Source organism: Bos javanicus, chromosome 8 (genome assembly GCF_032452875.1).
Source record: "Bos javanicus breed banteng chromosome 8, ARS-OSU_banteng_1.0, whole genome shotgun sequence".
In the NCBI taxonomy this organism is placed as follows: domain Eukaryota; kingdom Metazoa; phylum Chordata; class Mammalia; order Artiodactyla; family Bovidae; genus Bos; species Bos javanicus.
This window is the reverse complement of record NC_083875.1, coordinates 65,540,132-65,558,397: the sequence shown is the minus strand read 5'-3', so window position 1 is coordinate 65,558,397 and position 18,266 is coordinate 65,540,132. Positions and strand designations below refer to the sequence as shown.

The 18,266-nt window shown below is 38.7% G+C and overlaps 1 protein-coding gene across 1 annotated transcript in view; it reads left to right on the top strand.

The window, feature by feature from the left end:
- ERP44 (endoplasmic reticulum protein 44) overlaps window positions 1-18,266 on the top strand; it is a 94,082-nt gene that overhangs the window by 60,959 nt on the left and 14,857 nt on the right. Inside the window, exons 5-8 of the mRNA XM_061425820.1 lie at window positions 11,013-11,197; window positions 12,427-12,542; window positions 14,323-14,380; window positions 16,868-16,984. Coding sequence (XP_061281804.1) covers window positions 11,013-11,197; window positions 12,427-12,542; window positions 14,323-14,380; window positions 16,868-16,984 — 476 coding nt within the window. The remainder of the gene's footprint in view (window positions 1-11,012; window positions 11,198-12,426; window positions 12,543-14,322; window positions 14,381-16,867; window positions 16,985-18,266) is intronic.

The following is an 18,266-nucleotide window of genomic DNA, read 5'->3' as shown; positions in this document are numbered from 1 at the left end:
CTATAAACAAGTGAGACGTTAAGAATAGGAAAATAATTACAGACAACAATATTGTATTAACATCAAACTTGCTAAGAGACGGGATCTTAATTATTCCCATCACAAAAAAGGAATCATAATTATGTAAATTTAGGAATACTAGCTAACACTATAGTGAGGAGGATCATGCTGTAATATTGTAATATAGAAATGAATCAAGTCAACATGTCATATGTCAACTGTGTTTCAGTTCTGAAAAAAAGATATACAGTGAAGAATTCATGTGCATAAAATACAACTTGTATGAGCAGGTTTAGTCCGAATCCCGAGTAAGCTTATAGGCTTTGTTAGTGATTTTTACATTTAGGGTTTTATTTTATTGTTGTGGGTTTTTTTTGTTTGTTTGTTTGTTTTTTGACCACGTTGTGGGAGGGTGTAGTTTGGGCATAGAAAAACACACAGGTAGCAGTGCTCCTTATCCTGGAATGAGAACAGTAAGACCTTTCTATTGAAACCATCTGCCTCTTTTACTCTCTGACATGGATAATCATAGCAGGCAGGGACATTGCTTAGACCAGAGCAAGGGGCACTTCCCTTTTTGGAACCTTGCTGGGCATGAGGTGGCAGGCTGGCAGGCAGAACACATCAAGGAGCAGTAAGTGACCATTGAAGCAGAAGTATGTGCTAATTTTCCAATCAGCAAGCTGTTAACCTTCTTAAGTTTATAATTCCTTTGCCATCCATTTTAACATTTGATCCATCCAGTTAATAATAATTTTTAAAAAAACCCTCCATTTATTATACCCCTTAAGTCATTCTTCATGGTACTGTCAAATGTCACCTTGTAATTAACCTAAAGTCACTTTTGACCAAAGCGTGTAAAAAGTCACCTTTATGTCTGAGATTATTGATCAATGCAATTTTAAGGTTATTACTTCTTAGTAATTAAACGCTACCTCATTATGTTGTATACCTGCTGCCATGATGTTGTTTGAGAATTAAGCAAGTATCTATCCCTCTAATAGTCTTTAAGTGCTATTTAATCTTTTTTTAAAATCTGTAACTAGGATTTTAAGGCAGGCTAAAGGTTGTACTGTGTAAGTTGGTAAACAGACTCTTATTTCTGCGGGGTTTGCTGTAGCGGCTTCCTTACTGGTCTTCCTGGTGCTCTACGCTGTCAGGTGAATATTTTCAAGCCAGCTCTGCTGCTCAGTGACTGCTTATCACAAGCAGGATAAAATTCAAATTCCATTAATTTAGCACTTAATACTCTCTGGAGTCCATCTCTAGCCTTATTTATTTTACTTCTAGTATATCCGTATTTGCTATCAGAACACTCTTTTCCCATTATGCCCACTAATTCACCAAGTTAAGGAAGTTGAAAGCATTATATTGTCTCAAGCAGTGCCTCTTGCTATCCATTTTCATGATGATCCTTAGGCCACAAATAGAAAATGGATGTTTTGTATTAGACTAGTTCATTTCTTTCTGAATCTATCTCATATCCTTTCTGCCAAATCCTTTGGGGATTTAATTTCTTGGCACATTAGGTTTAACATTGAATATGCACCTAAATTGAACATTGTAGGATATATTTTCCCTTCCTAGGACCTGATATTATTGATTAAAAAAATTTTTGTTATTGCGATATTGCTGATAGGATGGTCAAAATGTATTCTCTGATAGTTTTAATTTGTTACTTCTTGATTACAACTCAGCATATTTTTATTGGTCATATTTTTACTGGTCATTCTTTATGAAAGGTTTCTTTCATAAATTGATATCTTAGCCCACTTATCTTTTTTGATGGTCCTTTTGTTACTGCTCTTTATATATTATGAATATGATTAATTTATTTCGTAAAATTACTTGGGAAATGTCCCCTTTTTTTTGTTTTTTCTCTGGAATGGTTGTATAAATATCATTATCGTGTCCTTAAATGTTTGGTAGAATTTCCCCCAACATATCCATTTTAGTGTTATATTTCCATTCTAAGTATTGCCTAGGCTGCATGCTGCAAGCTCTGATATGTATTTTCATTATCATTCATTTCAAAATATTTTCCAGTTTCCCTTTGTAATTTCATCTTTAATCCATGGCATATGGAAGTTACGTTATTCTCATTATGAGTTGAATCATTTGAAAGCTGTTGAGACTTTTTCTGTGATTCATGCAGTTCAGTTCATTTCAGTTCAGTCGCTGAGTTTGTCTGACTCTTTACGAACCCATGGACTGCAGCACGCCAGGCCTCACTGTCCATCACCAACTCCTGGAGTCCACCCAAACCCATGTCCAATGAGTTGGTGATGCCATCCAACCATCTCATCCTCTGTCATCCCCTTCTCCTCATGCCTTCAATCTTTCCCAGCATCAGGGTCTTTTCAAATGAGTCAGCTCTTTGCGTCAGGTGGCCTAAGTATTGGAGTTTCAGCTTCAACATCAGTCCTTCCAATGAACACCCAGGATTGATCTCCTTTAGGATGGACTGGTGGATTGGCTCACAGTCCAAGGGACTCGCAAGAATCTTCTCCAGCACCACATTCAAAAGCATCAATTCTTCAGCACTCAGCTTTCTTTATAGTCCAACTCTCACATCCATATACATGACTACTGGAAAAACCATAGCCTTGACTAGACGGACCTTGTTGGCAAAGTACTGTCTCTGCTTTTTAATATGCTGTCTAGAATGGTCATAACTGTCCTTCCAAGGAGTAAGCGCCTTTTAATTTCATGGCTGCAGTTGCCATCTGCAGTGATTTTGGAGCCCAGAAAAATAAAGTCTGACACTGTTTCCACTGTTTCCCCATCTATTTCCCATGAAGTGATGGGATCAGATACCATGATCTTCGTTTTCTGAATCTTGAGCTTTAAGCCAACTTTTTCACTCTCTTCTTTTACTTTCAAAAGAGGCTCTTTAGTTCTTCTTTGCTTTCTGCCATAATGGTGGTGTCATCTGCATATCTGAGGTTATTGATATTTCTCCCGGCAATCTTGATTCCAGCTTGTGCTTCTTCCAGCCTACCGTTTCTCATGATGTACTCTGCATATAAGTTAAATAAGTAAGGTGACAATATACAGCTTTGACGTACTCCTTTTCCTATTTGGAACCAGTCTGTTGTTCCATGTCCAGTTCTAACTGTTGCTTCCTGACCTGCATATAGGTTTCTCAAGAGGCAGGTCAGGTGGTCTGGTATTCCCATCTCTTTCAGAATTTTCCAGTTTCTTGTGATCCACACAGTCAAAGGCTTTGGCATAGTCAATAAAGCAGAAATAGATGTTTTTCTGGAACTCTCTTGCTTTTTCGATGATCCAGCGGATATTGGCAATTTGATCTCTGGTTCCTCTGCCTTTTCTAAAACAAGCTTGAACATTTGGAAATTCACGGTTCACATATTCCTGAAGCCTGGCTTGAAGAATTTTGAGCATTACTTTACTAGCATGTGAGATGAATGCAATTGTGCGGTAGTTTGAGCATTCTTTGGCATTGCCTTTCTTTGGGATTGGGATGAAAACTGACCTTTTCCAGTCCTGTGGCCATTGCTGAATTTTCCAAATTTGCTGGCATATTGAGTGCGGCACTTTCACAGCATCATCTTTCAGGATTTGGAATAGCTCCACTGGACTTCCATCACCTCCACTAGCTTTGTTCGTAGTGATGCTTTCTAAGGCCCACTTAACTTCACATTCCAGGATGTTTGGCTCTAGGTGAGTGATCACCATCATGATTATCTTGGTCATGAAGATCTTTTTTGTACAGTTCTTCTGTGTATTCTTGCCACCTCTTCTTAATATCTTCTGCTTCTGTTAGGTCCATACCATTTCTGTCCTTTATCGAGTCCATCTTTGCATGAAATGTTCCCTTGGTATCTCTAATTTTCTTGAAGAGATCTCTAGTCTTTCCCATTCTGTTGTTTTCCTCTATTTCTTTGCACTGATTGCTGAGGAAGGCTTTCTTATCTCTTCTTGCTATTCTTTGGAACTCTGCATTCAGATGCTTAAATCTTTCCTTTTCTCCTTTGCTTTCCACTTTTCTTCTTTTCACAGCTATTTTTAAGGCCTCCCCAGAGAGCCATTTTGCTTTTTTGCATTTCTTTTACGTAGGGATGGTCTTGATCCCTGTCTCCTGTACAATGTCACGAACCTCCATCCATAGTTCATCAGGCACTCTATCAGATCTAGGCCCTTAAATCTATTTCTCACTTCCACTGTATAATCATAAGGGATTTGATTTAGGTCATACCTGAATGGTCTAGTGGTTTTCCCTACTTTCTTCAATTTCAGTCTGAATTTGGCAATAAGGAGTTCATGATCTGAACCACAGTCAGCTCCCGGTCTTATATTCGCTGAGTGTATAGAGCTTCTCCATCTTTGGCTGCAAAGAATATAATCAGTCTGATTTCGGTGTTGACCATCTGGTGATGTCCATGTGTAGAGTCTTTTCTTGTGTTGTTGGAAGAGGGTGTTTGCTATGACCAGTGCGTTCTCTTGGCAAAACTCTATTAGTCTTTGCCCTGCTTCATTCCGTATTCCAAGGCCAAATTTGCCTGTTTCTCCAGGTGTTTCTTGACTTCCTATTTTTGCATTCCAGTCCCCTATAATGAAAAGGACATATTTTTGGGGTGTTAGTTCTAAAAGGTCTTGAAGGTCTTCATAGAACCATTCAACTTCAGCTTCTTCAGTGTTACTGGTTTGGGCATAGACTTGGATTACTGTGATATTAAATGGTTTGCCTTGGAAATGAACAGAGATCATTCTGTCGTTTTTGAGATTGCATCCAAGTACTGCATTTTGGACTCTTTTGTTGACCATGATGGCTACTCCATTTCTTCTGAGGGATTCCTGCTCGCAGTCGTAGATATATATTGGTCATCTGAGTTAAATTCACCCATTCCAGTCCATTTGAGATCGCTGATGTTCACTCTTGCCATCTCCTGTTTGACCACTTCCAATTTGCCTTGATACATGGACCTGACATTCCAGGTTCCTATGCAATATTGCTCTTTACAGCATCAGACCTTGCTTCTACCACCAGTCACATCCACAACTAGGTATTGTTTTTGCTTTGGCTCCATCCCTTCATTCTTTCTGGAGTTATTTCTCCACTGATCTCCAGTAGCATATTGGGCCCCTACTGACGTGGGGAGTTCCTCTTTCAGTATCCTATCATTTTGCCTTTTCATACTGTTCATGGGGTTCTCAAGGCAAGAGTACTGAAGTGGTTTGCCACTCCCTTCTCCAGTGGACCACATTCTGTCAGATCTCTCCACCATGACCCGCCCGTCTTGGGTTGCTCCACGGGCATGGCTTAGTTTCATTGAGTTAGACAGGGCTGTGGTCCTAGTGTGATTAGATTAGTTTTCTGTGAGTATGGTTTCAGTGTGTCTGCCCTCTGATGCCCTCTTGCGACACCTACCGTCTTACTTGGGTTTCTCTTACCTTGGGTGTTGGGTATCTCTTCACGGCTGCTCCAGCAAAGCGCAGCCGCTGCTCCTTACCTTGGACAAGTGGTATCTCCTCACGGCCGCCCCTCCTGACCTTGAACGTGGAGTAGCTCCTCTCAGCCCTCGAGATTTCTTTGGATTAGTATTATACGGTATATTTTCCCCCATCCTTTTAATTTCAAGGTTTTTGCATCCTTAGGTTTAGGTATGTATTTTGTAAATAGTGTATAGTTAGACTTTACTATTGTTTCTTTCCCAAAAATCAGTTCTACATGGCTGAGTGGGTCTGATTCTGGACTCTATTCCATTGGTCTGTTTGTCTATCTTTATGTCACTATCACAATGTCTAAATTACTGGAGGCCTACATGAAAGGTTAAAGTCCACTAGTGTAGGTCCTCTAATTTTTATTATTGGGTATACTAATCTGTAATTTTTTTAATATGTGGATATTATAAGAAATGCCCAAATATTATCTGGCTTGGATATAAGGGTAATGGTGGAAAGTAACTGGAAAGTAATTACTCCAAGTAATCATAATTGGAAAGTAATCTCTTTAGGTTTTGGGAAAAGTTTGTTTGGAAATGGAATTATTTCTTCCTTAAATATTTGGTAGAATTAGCCAATGAAGCTTTCAGGGGAAAGTGCTTAGAAATATGTATTTTTGAAAGACAAAAAACACATTCTGAATTTTTGGTAGTGATTTCAACTCCAACTAAATAATACAGGGTTTTTATTTAATTTCCTCAATTTTATATTTGTATCTTATGCTGAAAATCTTGAATTTTAATAGCATTAGCATGATTACTCATGGCTTTATCTATAATGTGTGTGTGTGTGTTTAGTTCAAAATAAGAATTACAGTATTCAATATCTTTAATCTAATTTTGTTTTACTATTAAATATTTTCTTTATCCCAAATCAAAACTATAAAACCACGGTAAAGTCAGGAACTATAAATTCCATTCCTGACCTCACCTTGCATTTTCGTCCTTTGATGTTGCTTTTTGGAGGGAGTGAGGGGGTAAGGGGGCAAAGATACATATATACATAGTCCTACTTATTTTCTAATTTTTTTTTATATTTCTTTCATCTTCTCTGCACCTGGCTTTTTTCACTGAACAGTGTATCTTAGTGATTGTTCCTCAGAAGCACAAAGGAATCTTTTTCATTCTTTTATATAACAGCCTAGTACTTTGTTGTTTGGGTGTACCATACTTTATCTAACCAATCTCTTACTGATGGATATTCAGGAAAAATAGTAACTTTTAAAAAGATGTTTCCACAGTCCAGTCCACTGCATTGTAGCATTGACCAATAGAACTATTTAGCCTAATTTTAACAGCATTTTTATTTAAAAACTTGTTTATTTATATATTACTGCAAAAATTCATTTTACAGTATGCTAGGTTTACTGTGTGGCATGATGAGGACTGAATGACTTTTTTAGTTAAGAAAGGTAAAGTTCTGTACTTTTTATTATTTCTTTGAGCTGGTTTTCTTGTATAAGGGTGAGTGTAAGACTTTGTAGCCTTCTCCTTATAGCAAGTGCTTCTGTTTATCTTAAAAGACTTCTTCTTGCTTATACAAAAACTCTTACACTCATCTAGGTGAGTGATGGTGTGATCACTCACCTAGAGCCAGACATCCTGGAATGCAAAGTCAAATGGGCCTTAGGAAGCATCACTACGAACAAAGCTAGTGGAGCTTTGTTCCACTCAACTGATAGAATTCCACTTGAACTATTTCAAGTCCTAAAAGATGATGCTGTGAAAGTGCCACACTCAATATGCCAGCAAATTTGGAAAACTCAGCAGTGGCCACAGGACTGGAAAAGGTCAGTTTTCATTCCAATCCCAACGAAAGGCAATGCCAAAGAGTGCTCAAAGTACTGCACAGTTGCACTCATCTCACCCGCTAGCAAAGTTAATGCTCAAAATTCTCCAAGCCAGGCTTCAACAGTATGTGAACCATGAACTTCCAGATGTTCAAGCTGGATTTAGAAAAGCCAGAGGAACCAGAGATCAAATTGGCAACATCCATGGATCATCAAAAAAGCAAGACAGTTCCAGAAAAAATCTACTTTTGCTTTACTGACTATGCCAAAGCCTTTGGCTTTGTGGATCACGACAAACTGTGGAAATTCTGAAAGAGATGGGAATACCAGACCACCTGACCTGCCTCCTGAGAAATCTGTATGCAGGTCAAGAAGCAACAGTTAGATCTGGACATGGAACAACAGACTGGTTCCAAATTGGGAAAGGAATACGTCAAGGCTCTATATTGTCACCTTATTTAACTTATATGCAGAGTTTATCATGTGAAATGCCAGGCTGGATGAAGCACAAGCTGGAATCAAGACTGCCGGGAGAAATATCAATAACCTCAGATATGCAGATAACACCACCCTTATAGCAGAAAGTGAAGAGGAACTATAAAAAGCCTCTTGATGAAAGTGAAAGAGGAGAGTGAAAAAGTTGGCTTAAAGCTCAAGATTCAGAAAACGAAGATCATGGCATCTGGTCCCATCACTTCATGGGAAATAGATGGGGAAACAGTGGAAACAGTGTAAGACTTTATTTTTTTAGGCTCCAAAATCACTTCAGATGGTGACCGCAGCCATGAAATTAAAAGACGCTTACTCCTTGGAAGAAAAGTTTATGACCAACCTAGATAGCATATTGAAAAGCCGAGACATTACTTTGCCAACAAGGTCCATCTAGTTAAGGCTATGGTTTTTCCAGTGGTCATGTATGGATGTGAGAGTTGGACTGTGAAGAAAGCTGAGTGCTGAAGAATTGATGCTTTTGAACTGTGGTGTTGGAGAATACTCTTGAGAGTCCCTTGGACTGCAAGGCAATCCAACCAGTCTCTTCTAAAGGAGATCAGCCCTGGGTGTTCTTTGGAAGGAATGATGCTAAAGCTGAAACTCCAGTACTTTGGCCACCTCATGCGAACGGTGGACTCATTGGGTGGGGTTGGGGGCAGCAGGAGAAGGGGATGACAGAGGATGCGATGGCTGGATGCCATCACTGACTCCATGGACGTGAGTCTGAATGAACTCCAGGAGTTGTTGATGGACAGGGAGGCCTGGAGTGCTGCGATTCATGGGGTCGCAAAGAGTCGGACACGACTGAGCGACTGGACTGAACTGAACTGAAATACATGCATATTAAGATATCTTAATATTATTTCAAATTTCTGTGATTTGGTGAATAAAATAGTATTCTCAGTCTCATATGACCAGGGGTTGTATTTGCTCATATTTGTCTTCTATTTAAAGAATTATATTAATAATAAGTGAAAGCCGCTCAGTCATGTCCAACTCTGTGAGAATTCTCTAGGCCAGAACACTGGAGTGGGTAAGCTGTTCCCTTCTTCACGGGATCTTCCCAATCCAGGGACTGAACCCAGGTGTCCCACGTTGCAGGCAGATTCTTTACCTGCTGAGCCACAAGCCCATGTTAATAATAGTCAAGCACATTTACTCCTTTATAAGTCCTCCATGGAATTTAACAAAGAGTTATATGATCTGAATTACATCATCTTTTCTCCAAACCTACTTCTGAGAACCCATATTCCATCCTTAACTTCTAATACGCCATTTTAGCATTCTTTGATCTTAGGAAAAAAATGCAACCTTGACTTACGAAAATAGTGTATTTTTACCTCTTCCAAGGCATTGCAAAGACATTAGAATGCTTACATAGTCATTAACCTTCTGCTTACTTCCCCTCCCCCAGTTTATATGTTGTTGTTTTTATTTTATGTATTTTGTGTCAAAGCCCACAAGGCATAATTGTTGTTTTGTATAGTCAGTGGTCATTTTAATTTTTAAAAAATTTTATGGAGGTATAGTTGACTTAACTGTACATATCTAAAACATACAAATTAAGTTTTGCCCTATGTGAACACACCCATGAAACTGTCAGCACTCATCCGTGTATATATCCTCTGGTACTGTTGTTTCTACCATCTTATTGCGTAGAAAATTAAGACAGTTAACAGTTTATTGCAATTCTGTTTTGTTTTGTAACTGCTAGGAATGGAGGTAGTGCTAGAGAATTTTCATGGTTTCTGTACTGCTGTTTTAAAATTACTTAATTTTAGAACTCAGTTAAAAAAATTGTTTTTCACCTGTCTTAAGCTACTTATGCTCTCTCAGGTCCCCGTCAGTCTAAAAATGTAGTGCATCTTTTAACATTCTCATACATGTGACTAGTATGGCATTTGAGCTTTACTAGGACTTCCCTCAGAGAAGGCAATGGCACCCCACTCCAGTACTTTTGCCTGGAGGATCCCATGGACGGAGGAGCCTGGTGGGCTGCAGTCCATGGGGTCCCTAGGAGTTGGACATGACTGAGCAACTTCACTTTCACTTTTCACTTTCCTGCATTGGAGAAGGAAGTGGCAACCCGCTCCAGTGTTCTTGCCTGGAGAATCCCAGGGACGGGAAGCCTGGTGGGCTGCTGTCTATGGGGTCGCACAGAGTCGGACACGACTGAAGCGACAGCAGCAGCAGCAGCAGGACTTCCCTGGTGGCTCAGCAGTAAAGAATCCCCCTGCCAATACAGGAGATGTGGGTTTGATCCCTGGGTCAGGAAGATCCCCTGGAGAAGAAAATGGCAACACACTCCATTATTCTTGTCTGAGAAATCCCATGGACAGAGAAACCATGGCAGGTAGTAATCCGTGGGGGTCCACAAGAGAGGGACATGACTTAGGAATTAAAACAAGTGTCTAGAAACCATTGATTTCTCCTATTTGCTACCTCTTAGAAGTAACGGCAGAAAAATTTAAAGGCTTTTCCATTCTGATTGAGTCTGTATCTTAGTAATTGTGATTCCTAAAAGTGAGATCAGCATACATTTTTACTCAGTTTCTTATTTTGAGACTCTGAATACTAATTTTAATGATATGTGTGAGAATATACCCTTAGGTCATAGTAAAGGTATATATATATATATATATATATTTTTTTGGTGTATACTCTGAATTTTGCTTTTAATTGTATTAGCTTACAGAAAATTTTCATATGTGGGATTATAAATACTCCTTCTAGCCGTGAATCTAATAGTTTTAGCCTTTAAGAGTGATTTAAATTTAATTTTCTTTTACTAAATACTATAAGATCCTTACAATATAAAGTAACTTGAATGACTTTTCAAAATTGGAATTTTGCACATTCTAATTTTTTTTCTAGACTGCATCTACAATAATACTGACATTTATTAAGGGTTTACTCTTTTATGCATTTGAATTGTCTCACTTAGTCCTTAAAATAACTCTGTGTGGTAGAAATTATTATCCCTATATAACAGATAAGAAATAAGGCATGGGTAGTTGATGCACCTTGCAAACTCAACAGCCAGTAAAATAGCTTTGGGGTTTAAACCAGGCAGTATACATCTGGAACCTAGCCTCTTAACCAATATGAACCTTGTCATGATTAGTTTCTTTTTTCTAATGCTGGAAAAGAATTACATGAACCAAAATGTTCTCCCTAAATAATTGTAAGATTTTTACAGCTGGGCTAAAGGGCCCACTGAGACTAAGTTTGAAGGTGAAGTTAATTTTTGTTTTCATTCTTTTAGCTGATATAGCCCAGAGATATAGGATAAGCAAATACCCAACCCTCAAGTTGTTTCGTAATGGGATGATGATGAAGAGAGAATACAGGGGTCAGCGATCAGTGAAAGCACTTGCAGATTACATCAGGCAACAAAAAAGTGACCCCATTCAAGAACTTCATGACTTGGCAGAAATCACCACTCCTGACGTAAGTCATTGACTTTTGCTGGATCAAATGAGCATAGCCTGCTTGATTCATGTAAAGAGATTCTTAGGAAACCAGAGAATCTGTAGACATTTTCTTATAGTTCACTGCAGTGGATTTTGACGTATACATATACATAACAAGTTTAATTTTTCTTGAATTCTCAAAGGGAATGCTGATGTTTTACTGTGCCTTTGAATAAAATGTATAAAGCAATAAAGTTGCACTAATTCAGTTTAATTGAGGGCAAAGGGTAGCCTGAATTACGAAGAAATAGAAGTTAATGTCAGGCACACACAACCATAGTTTCCTTTTTCTGCTTAGTGGCAACCCTCAGGGTCTCTGCTCTCATTACTCCTGTAGCAGCAATTTGTATAAATTTTAGTATCCTCTGACCTAACCACCCTTAATGATACATTAACAAGGTCTTTTTCTTTGTACACCAAGAAGTATTTTAAAAGCAAACGAAAACAATTAAGTTTGGGCTTCAGATTGTCATTGCTAAATTGTCATTGCAACTTGGTTCTTACCCTGCTTACAAATGAACAGGTTAGCCAACTCATTTCATGGATGCTGTTAGAAGACATAAGGCTCCTGGTCAGAGACAACAGTTTGCTTGCTCACATGTGAGCATGGTTGCATTTGTTTCCTTGTCCCCCAAGTCCTACGGAGGTGAAAGAGGGCCAGATGGATCCCTGCTCACGCAGGGGGTTGTGACAGGAGAACTCTAGGCTTGGGAAACATCTGTCTCAGAGCCAGCAGTAAGCCTGCTCTCTGTCCTGGAGGGAGACATCACCTCATACTTCAGCCTCGCTCCCTATAAGCACAACCTGGATCAAGAATGGTCAGACTCTTGGATCTTGGGTATACCTAAATGTGTAGAAGTGTGAGAGACCCATGATGGAGTCTCTGCCAACAGCCACAGATTACAAATTGATGTATTATTTTAACACACCTTAGAATTAGTCATCTTATTTAGGAAAAAACTGTCACCGATTAAACAGTTATTATTTCTTGAAATTTTAAAATAAAATGTTATTAGGAAATTATTACATTAGATGATAGTTCAGACTGTTTTCAACCTAATGTAATCTTTAATAGTTTTGGATTAGGTGTTAAAAGCCGGTTACATTTCATTTGGAGATAACTGAACAGCAGCTAGGTAAATGAAATAAAATGTTTCTTAAAGAACTACATATGTTTATAAAGTAATTACATACTTTATTTTACAGCGCAGCAAAAGAAATATCATTGGATATTTTGAGCAGAAGGATTCAGAAAACTATAGAGTTTTTGAAAGAGTAGCAAATATTTTGCATGATGATTGTGCCTTCCTAGCTGCGTTTGGGTAAGTAGCCTAATTGGTACAGTGTGTTGGTGGTTGGGTCAGCTCAGCTGCCTTGTTAAATTCTTGTTGTGTGTGGTGGTTTTTTGAAGATGACCTCTCATAAAGATTATCTCAGTCCTCTTAAAGTCACTGACAAGTTTTTATGCCTATCTCTGACCTCTCTTTTTAAAAAGGAGTTTAAAAGTCTGTTAATTATTCTTTCTGTACTATATTTTTCAAAATGTAGGTAAGAGGAAAAGGATGGACCAACTTTTCTTCTGTCTTTCCCCTGCCTCAGAGGAACATGCTCATTCCACAGCTGATTTCTCCACTAGTGTCCCTTCAGTTGTCCCTTCAAAATCCTCTGGGGCTTTGATCCATCAGTTATCCTTGCTTTCTCATGTTTTCAGTCTGACCCTTTTCATGGACTGTTTTCCTTTTCCAAAAGCATGATTCTCTCATTCCTAATCTGTCTCTTCTGTCTCTTGAACTATTAACTCATCTTCTTTTCATTCTTAAATTTTTTTCAAAGATTAGTTATGCTTGACTACCCTGAATTTCTCATACTCTAATGGTTCAAATATGTTAACCTCCTGAAAACTTTTACCTTCATTACCCTAAAGAAATCTCTCTGCATGGTCACAAAGTGACTTCTTAATTAGCAAATCCAGTGGTCTTTTTTCCAGTCTTAGTTCTCTACAATTTCTCTGAAGGATGTGACCCTGAACTACCCTGTCCTCCTTCTGCTGTCTGTACTTTACCTTGAATCTCCCTGGTTCAATCCTTACATTTCTGATTTCCCTGGCTTTATCTTTTTTTTTCCTTTCTCTTTCAAAATAGAATCATTCTTATGGTTCTGTCCTTGAATCTCTTCTCACTGAAAATTATCTCCACCATCCTTTGCTGTTTTGCAATACTGTCTGTTTTCTTTGACCTATAACTGATAAGATTCAATTGCAGTACCTTGACTAGTATAATTGTAGTCTTGAGTAGAGCCCAGATTTCGGGCATAGTATTTCCTCTCCAGTTTGTGACCTTTTCCCTTATTTTAAATGCTTCTGTAGGTTTTGTATGTGTGTTCTATTGTAAACATTATCAGTGTTTTATGAGGATGGTTGTACAGAGTAAATAATGAAGGAACTTCTCCCTTACGTTTTTTGCATTACTGTTCCCAGCCATGCAGGCCCCTCACTATTCCTCTAACACTGCAAGCACACTTCATAGCAGAGCGTTTATCGTTATTGTCTCTATCCAAAGGGCTTTGTCCAGATATCACCTCAGTTACTAGAAACAATCTGGGGTCAAAAACAGCCATTTACTGCCAAAACTTCTAATCCAAAAGATAACATACTCAATCACAAAAACAGCTAACTAAAATGTCCCTTAAAAAAAAATCTGCCTTTTACTAAACTTTTCCTTCAAATGTATGCTTTTCTTGGTGTTGCATAATCTTATAAGTAGGAAAGATGGAAAAGTATGTATTTCAAGTTATAGTTCATATGTTGCAAAACAACTAGCATGTTTGCTAAGCGTGCTTGCTCAGTCATGTCTAAATCTTTGTGACCCCATGGACTGTAGCCAGCCAGGCTCCTCTGTCCATGGGATTTCCCAGGCAAGAATACTGGAGTAGGTTGCCATTTCTTATTCCAGGGGATCTTCCCAACCCAGGGATCAAACCCGCATCTCTTGCATCTCCTTGGCAGGCAGATTCTTTACCACTGTGCCACCTGGGATACTTCAGACATATTACTGCTATTATTTTTCTTAAAAAATATTATCACTGTTTCTCTCTTTCTGTTAGGGTTGTTTCAAAACCAGAAAGATACAGTGGAGACAACATAGTCTATAAGCCACCAGGGGTAAGTTGCTATTTCTTAGTGTGTATAATTTAAAATGTAAATATATGTATACTATAATTTGTAGTTTTGTACATGTTAATATTCCCAGATTCATAAAGCTTTAGTATTGGAAGAAACCTTAAGACATAGTTTTGTCCTAATCCAAACCTTTCAAAGTAAAGATGAAGATACAAGCTTAAAGTCACACAGGCATTTAGTGGCAGAGCTGGGACTAGAGACCCCCTGACCCCCAGGCCTTTCCCACTTCTATTTCACCTTCAGTCTGGGACTCACATTCAAAACAATGCTTCAGAGGTCTGTGGTCATCACTCTAGCTTGAATGAGACTAGCCAAACTCCCACGTCTCCTGGTGTATAAGTTCACCTGGTACTTGCCAGATACTAAGGACCGCTACTGCTGCTACTGCTAAGTCACTTCAGTCGTGTCCAACTCTGTGCGATCCCCATAGACGGCAGCCCACCAGGCTCCGCCGTCCCTGGGATTCTCCAGGCAAGAACACTGGAGTGGGTTGCCATTGCCTTCTCCAATGCATGAAAGTGAAAAGTGAAAGTGGAGTCGCTCAGTCGTGTCCAACTCTTAGCGACCCCACGGACTGCAGCCTACCAGGCTCCTCCATCCATGGGATTTTCCAGGCAAGAGTACTGGAGTGGGGTGCCATTGCCTTCTCCAGACGGCTAGGTTGTTTTTAACCCTTGGCTAAGAAGTTAAGTGTATCTAAACTTAGAAGTAGCTGTTTAGGCCCAGGTGATGGTAACCACAAATAATAAAGGCAAAAGTCACAGTTATTATTACCCCAAATTGACCTAACAGTCTGAAAAAGCTGGCTTAAAACTCAGCATTCAAAAAGCTAAGATCATGGCATCTGGTCCCACCACTTCATGGCAAATAGATGGGCGAAAGCTGGAAGCAGTGACAGATTTTCCTTTCTTGGGCTCCAAAATCACTGCAGATAGTAACTGTAGCCATGAAATTAAAAGACGCTTGCTCCTTGAAAGAAAAACTGTGACAAACCTAGAAAATGTATTAAAAAGCAGAGACATCATTTTGCCAACAAAGGTCCGTTTATTCAGAGCTGTGGTTTTTCCAGTAGTCATATATGGGTGTGAGATTTGGACCATAAAGAAGGCTGAGTGCTGAAGAATTAATGTTTTGAATTGTGGTGCTAGAGACAACTCTTGAGAGTCCCTTGGACGGCACGGAGATCAAAGCAGTCAATCCTAAAGGAAATCAGTTCTGACTACTTATTGGAAGGACTGATGCTGAAGCGAAGCTCCAATGCTTTGGCCACCTGATTCAAAGAGCCGAATCATTGAAAAAGACCCTGATGCTGGGAAAGATGGATGACAGGGGATGACAGAGGATGAAATGGTTTGATAGCATCACTGACTCACTGGACATGAACTTGAGCGAACTCTGAGAAATAGTGAAGGATAGGGGTGTCTGGCGTGTTGCAGTCCACAGGGGTCACAAAAAGACAGACACGACTTAGTGACTGAACAACAAAATACATACATACATATCTACATAGGTTTATATAGATTATGTATGTATGTATAACTGAGTTACTTTGCTATACAGAAGAAATTAACACAGCATTGTAAATGAACTGTGTGTGTGAAAGTCACTCAGTTGTGTCCAGCTCTTTGTGACCCCATGGACTATACAGTCCATGGAATTCTCCAGGCCAGAATACTGGAGTAGGTAGCCTATCCCTTCTCCAGTGGATCTTCCCAACCCAGGAATCAAACCGGGGTCTCCAGTTATCAGGGAAGCCCATAAATCAACTATACTTCACTAAAATAAAACAATCAGCTACCTTCCTAGGTGTAAAACTCTGGGAAAGTTTGTGAGCTTCTCTGTGCTTTAGTTTGTTCATTAGTAAAAACAGCCATGATAATACTAGTACCTGCTTTATGGGGATGTTTTGAGGGTTAACTGAGTCGACACATACAAGGTGCTTAAAACACATACAAGGTGATAAAACAATGCTTGGTCACAGTAGTTGGCTTAGGAAATGTTAGCAATTTATCATCATTTTAGGCACTTCATAGGTACTGATTTTGAGTGAATCTGGAAACAGATAACAGCAGTTAATTTTAGTTTAGATTTATATAGTATCATGTATTTTTCAAGGCTTTTTCACTGGAAGTCTCCAAATTTTCTTCTGACATTTTTGAAGGGAGAGATAGCTCAGTTAAATCATTAGGATAATTCTTTTCCCAACACCTGCCGGCTATTGATGAAGATCCTGATAAGCATTTACTTGATGCAAATCCAAGGGAAAGCGGAAGGCTTAGGCATCACAGCTTAGATAATCAGGTCCCTCATAATCATAGTTAGCAGCTAGTAGTCCTCTTTCTCAGAAGTTCCATGATTTTTCGCTTCTTTTATATCCCGTATAGATTTCTGAGCTCATAGATGGCTTTAAGAATGCAGTTTTGCTAGCACAAGTTAGATGTTTACTTTTTTCTTTGTTTTTGTAAATAGCATTCTGCTCCAGATATGGTGTACTTGGGATCTATGACAAATTTTGATGGGACTTACAATTGGATTCAAGATAAATGCGTTCCTCTTGTCAGAGAAATAACATTTGAAAATGGAGAGGTATGGCTTTGTAGTGTATGTTGCTATATTTAATTAAGATTTCCGAAAGAGCAAGCTTCTTCTACCCATCTTACTGTTTTCACACAGAACTTATTGTTACAGTGAACACATCATAGCTCTTTCCATACAGGCCAGTGGTCCACTTCTGCTGTCCCAGAATCCCACTGTTGTATTTCCTGCAGTAGCAGTGTTTCATGACCACCTTGAAAATGAGTTTGAAGGTGATTCTGATCCCACCCTTGGTTGAAGATTCTTATTTAAGGAGATGGCTTTAGAAGCAATGTTCTGCAGATTTTAGTTACAATTAATTATATACAGTGAATAATCCTTTGCTTTGAAAAGGTTTTTCTGATTCCTCTTCTAAAAGAATGAAACTGTGTTCTCTTTCCATTGTTAAATAATGAAAGCAATTATTATTACCATGTAACTGTCCTCAGTGATCCCATGTGCCTGAAATAAAGCCCATCTCCAATTCTTAACAACTCCCATAAAAACCTAGGAGGTTGGAAGAGCAAATATAAAGAGCTGTGTCTGTTTTTAAAAAGACATCTCTGTTTTTTACTGTATTTGAAACATAGCTTTCATTTCATTTTACTCCTTCACTTTCAAAACCCACAGCCTAAGAATGTAATTTAAAAAAAAATTTTAAGTTAAAACTTTGAATATGTATATATGCTTCAAAAGAATTATAAGTACATAGCTCAGGTATTAAATATACAACTCAAGAAATTATCACAGAGTAAACACTCTCATATAATTCCCACCAAGTCAAAGGTTGGCAATTCTGTAAAAAGTCAGTATTTTAAGGCTTTGCAGCTCATACAGCCTGTGTTGCAGCTATTCAACTTGCAGCCTTAGACAGTACATAAATGTGGTTGTGTTGCAGTAAAGCTTGCTTGCTTGGTTATTGTCTTAGTTTTTATCAAGTGAACATCCTTTCTACTTTCTCAGTTCCCTGGGCTTCAGGTATGTTTATCTGAATTAATTAACATTTTTATTGTAGCAGCTCATTTAGACCTTAGAGACTCAGAAAGATCCAGTAACCTGTCATGATTATTCACCTGCTTTGGCAGTTCTTACAGGGTTAGTTTCAAAACAGTTTAAAGGTACAGACCTGGAAAATCTTGAACAATTAAACAGAGGTCTGTCCTTCCACCCCAGCCCTGCCTCTCGTCCTATAGTAGTTGGCACATTTAATGAAATTCTTTAGACTTGTTACATTTTGTAACCAATTACCCACAAATCCTTTAAAATATGAGGAAAGATTTGTTAACCTGTAAAT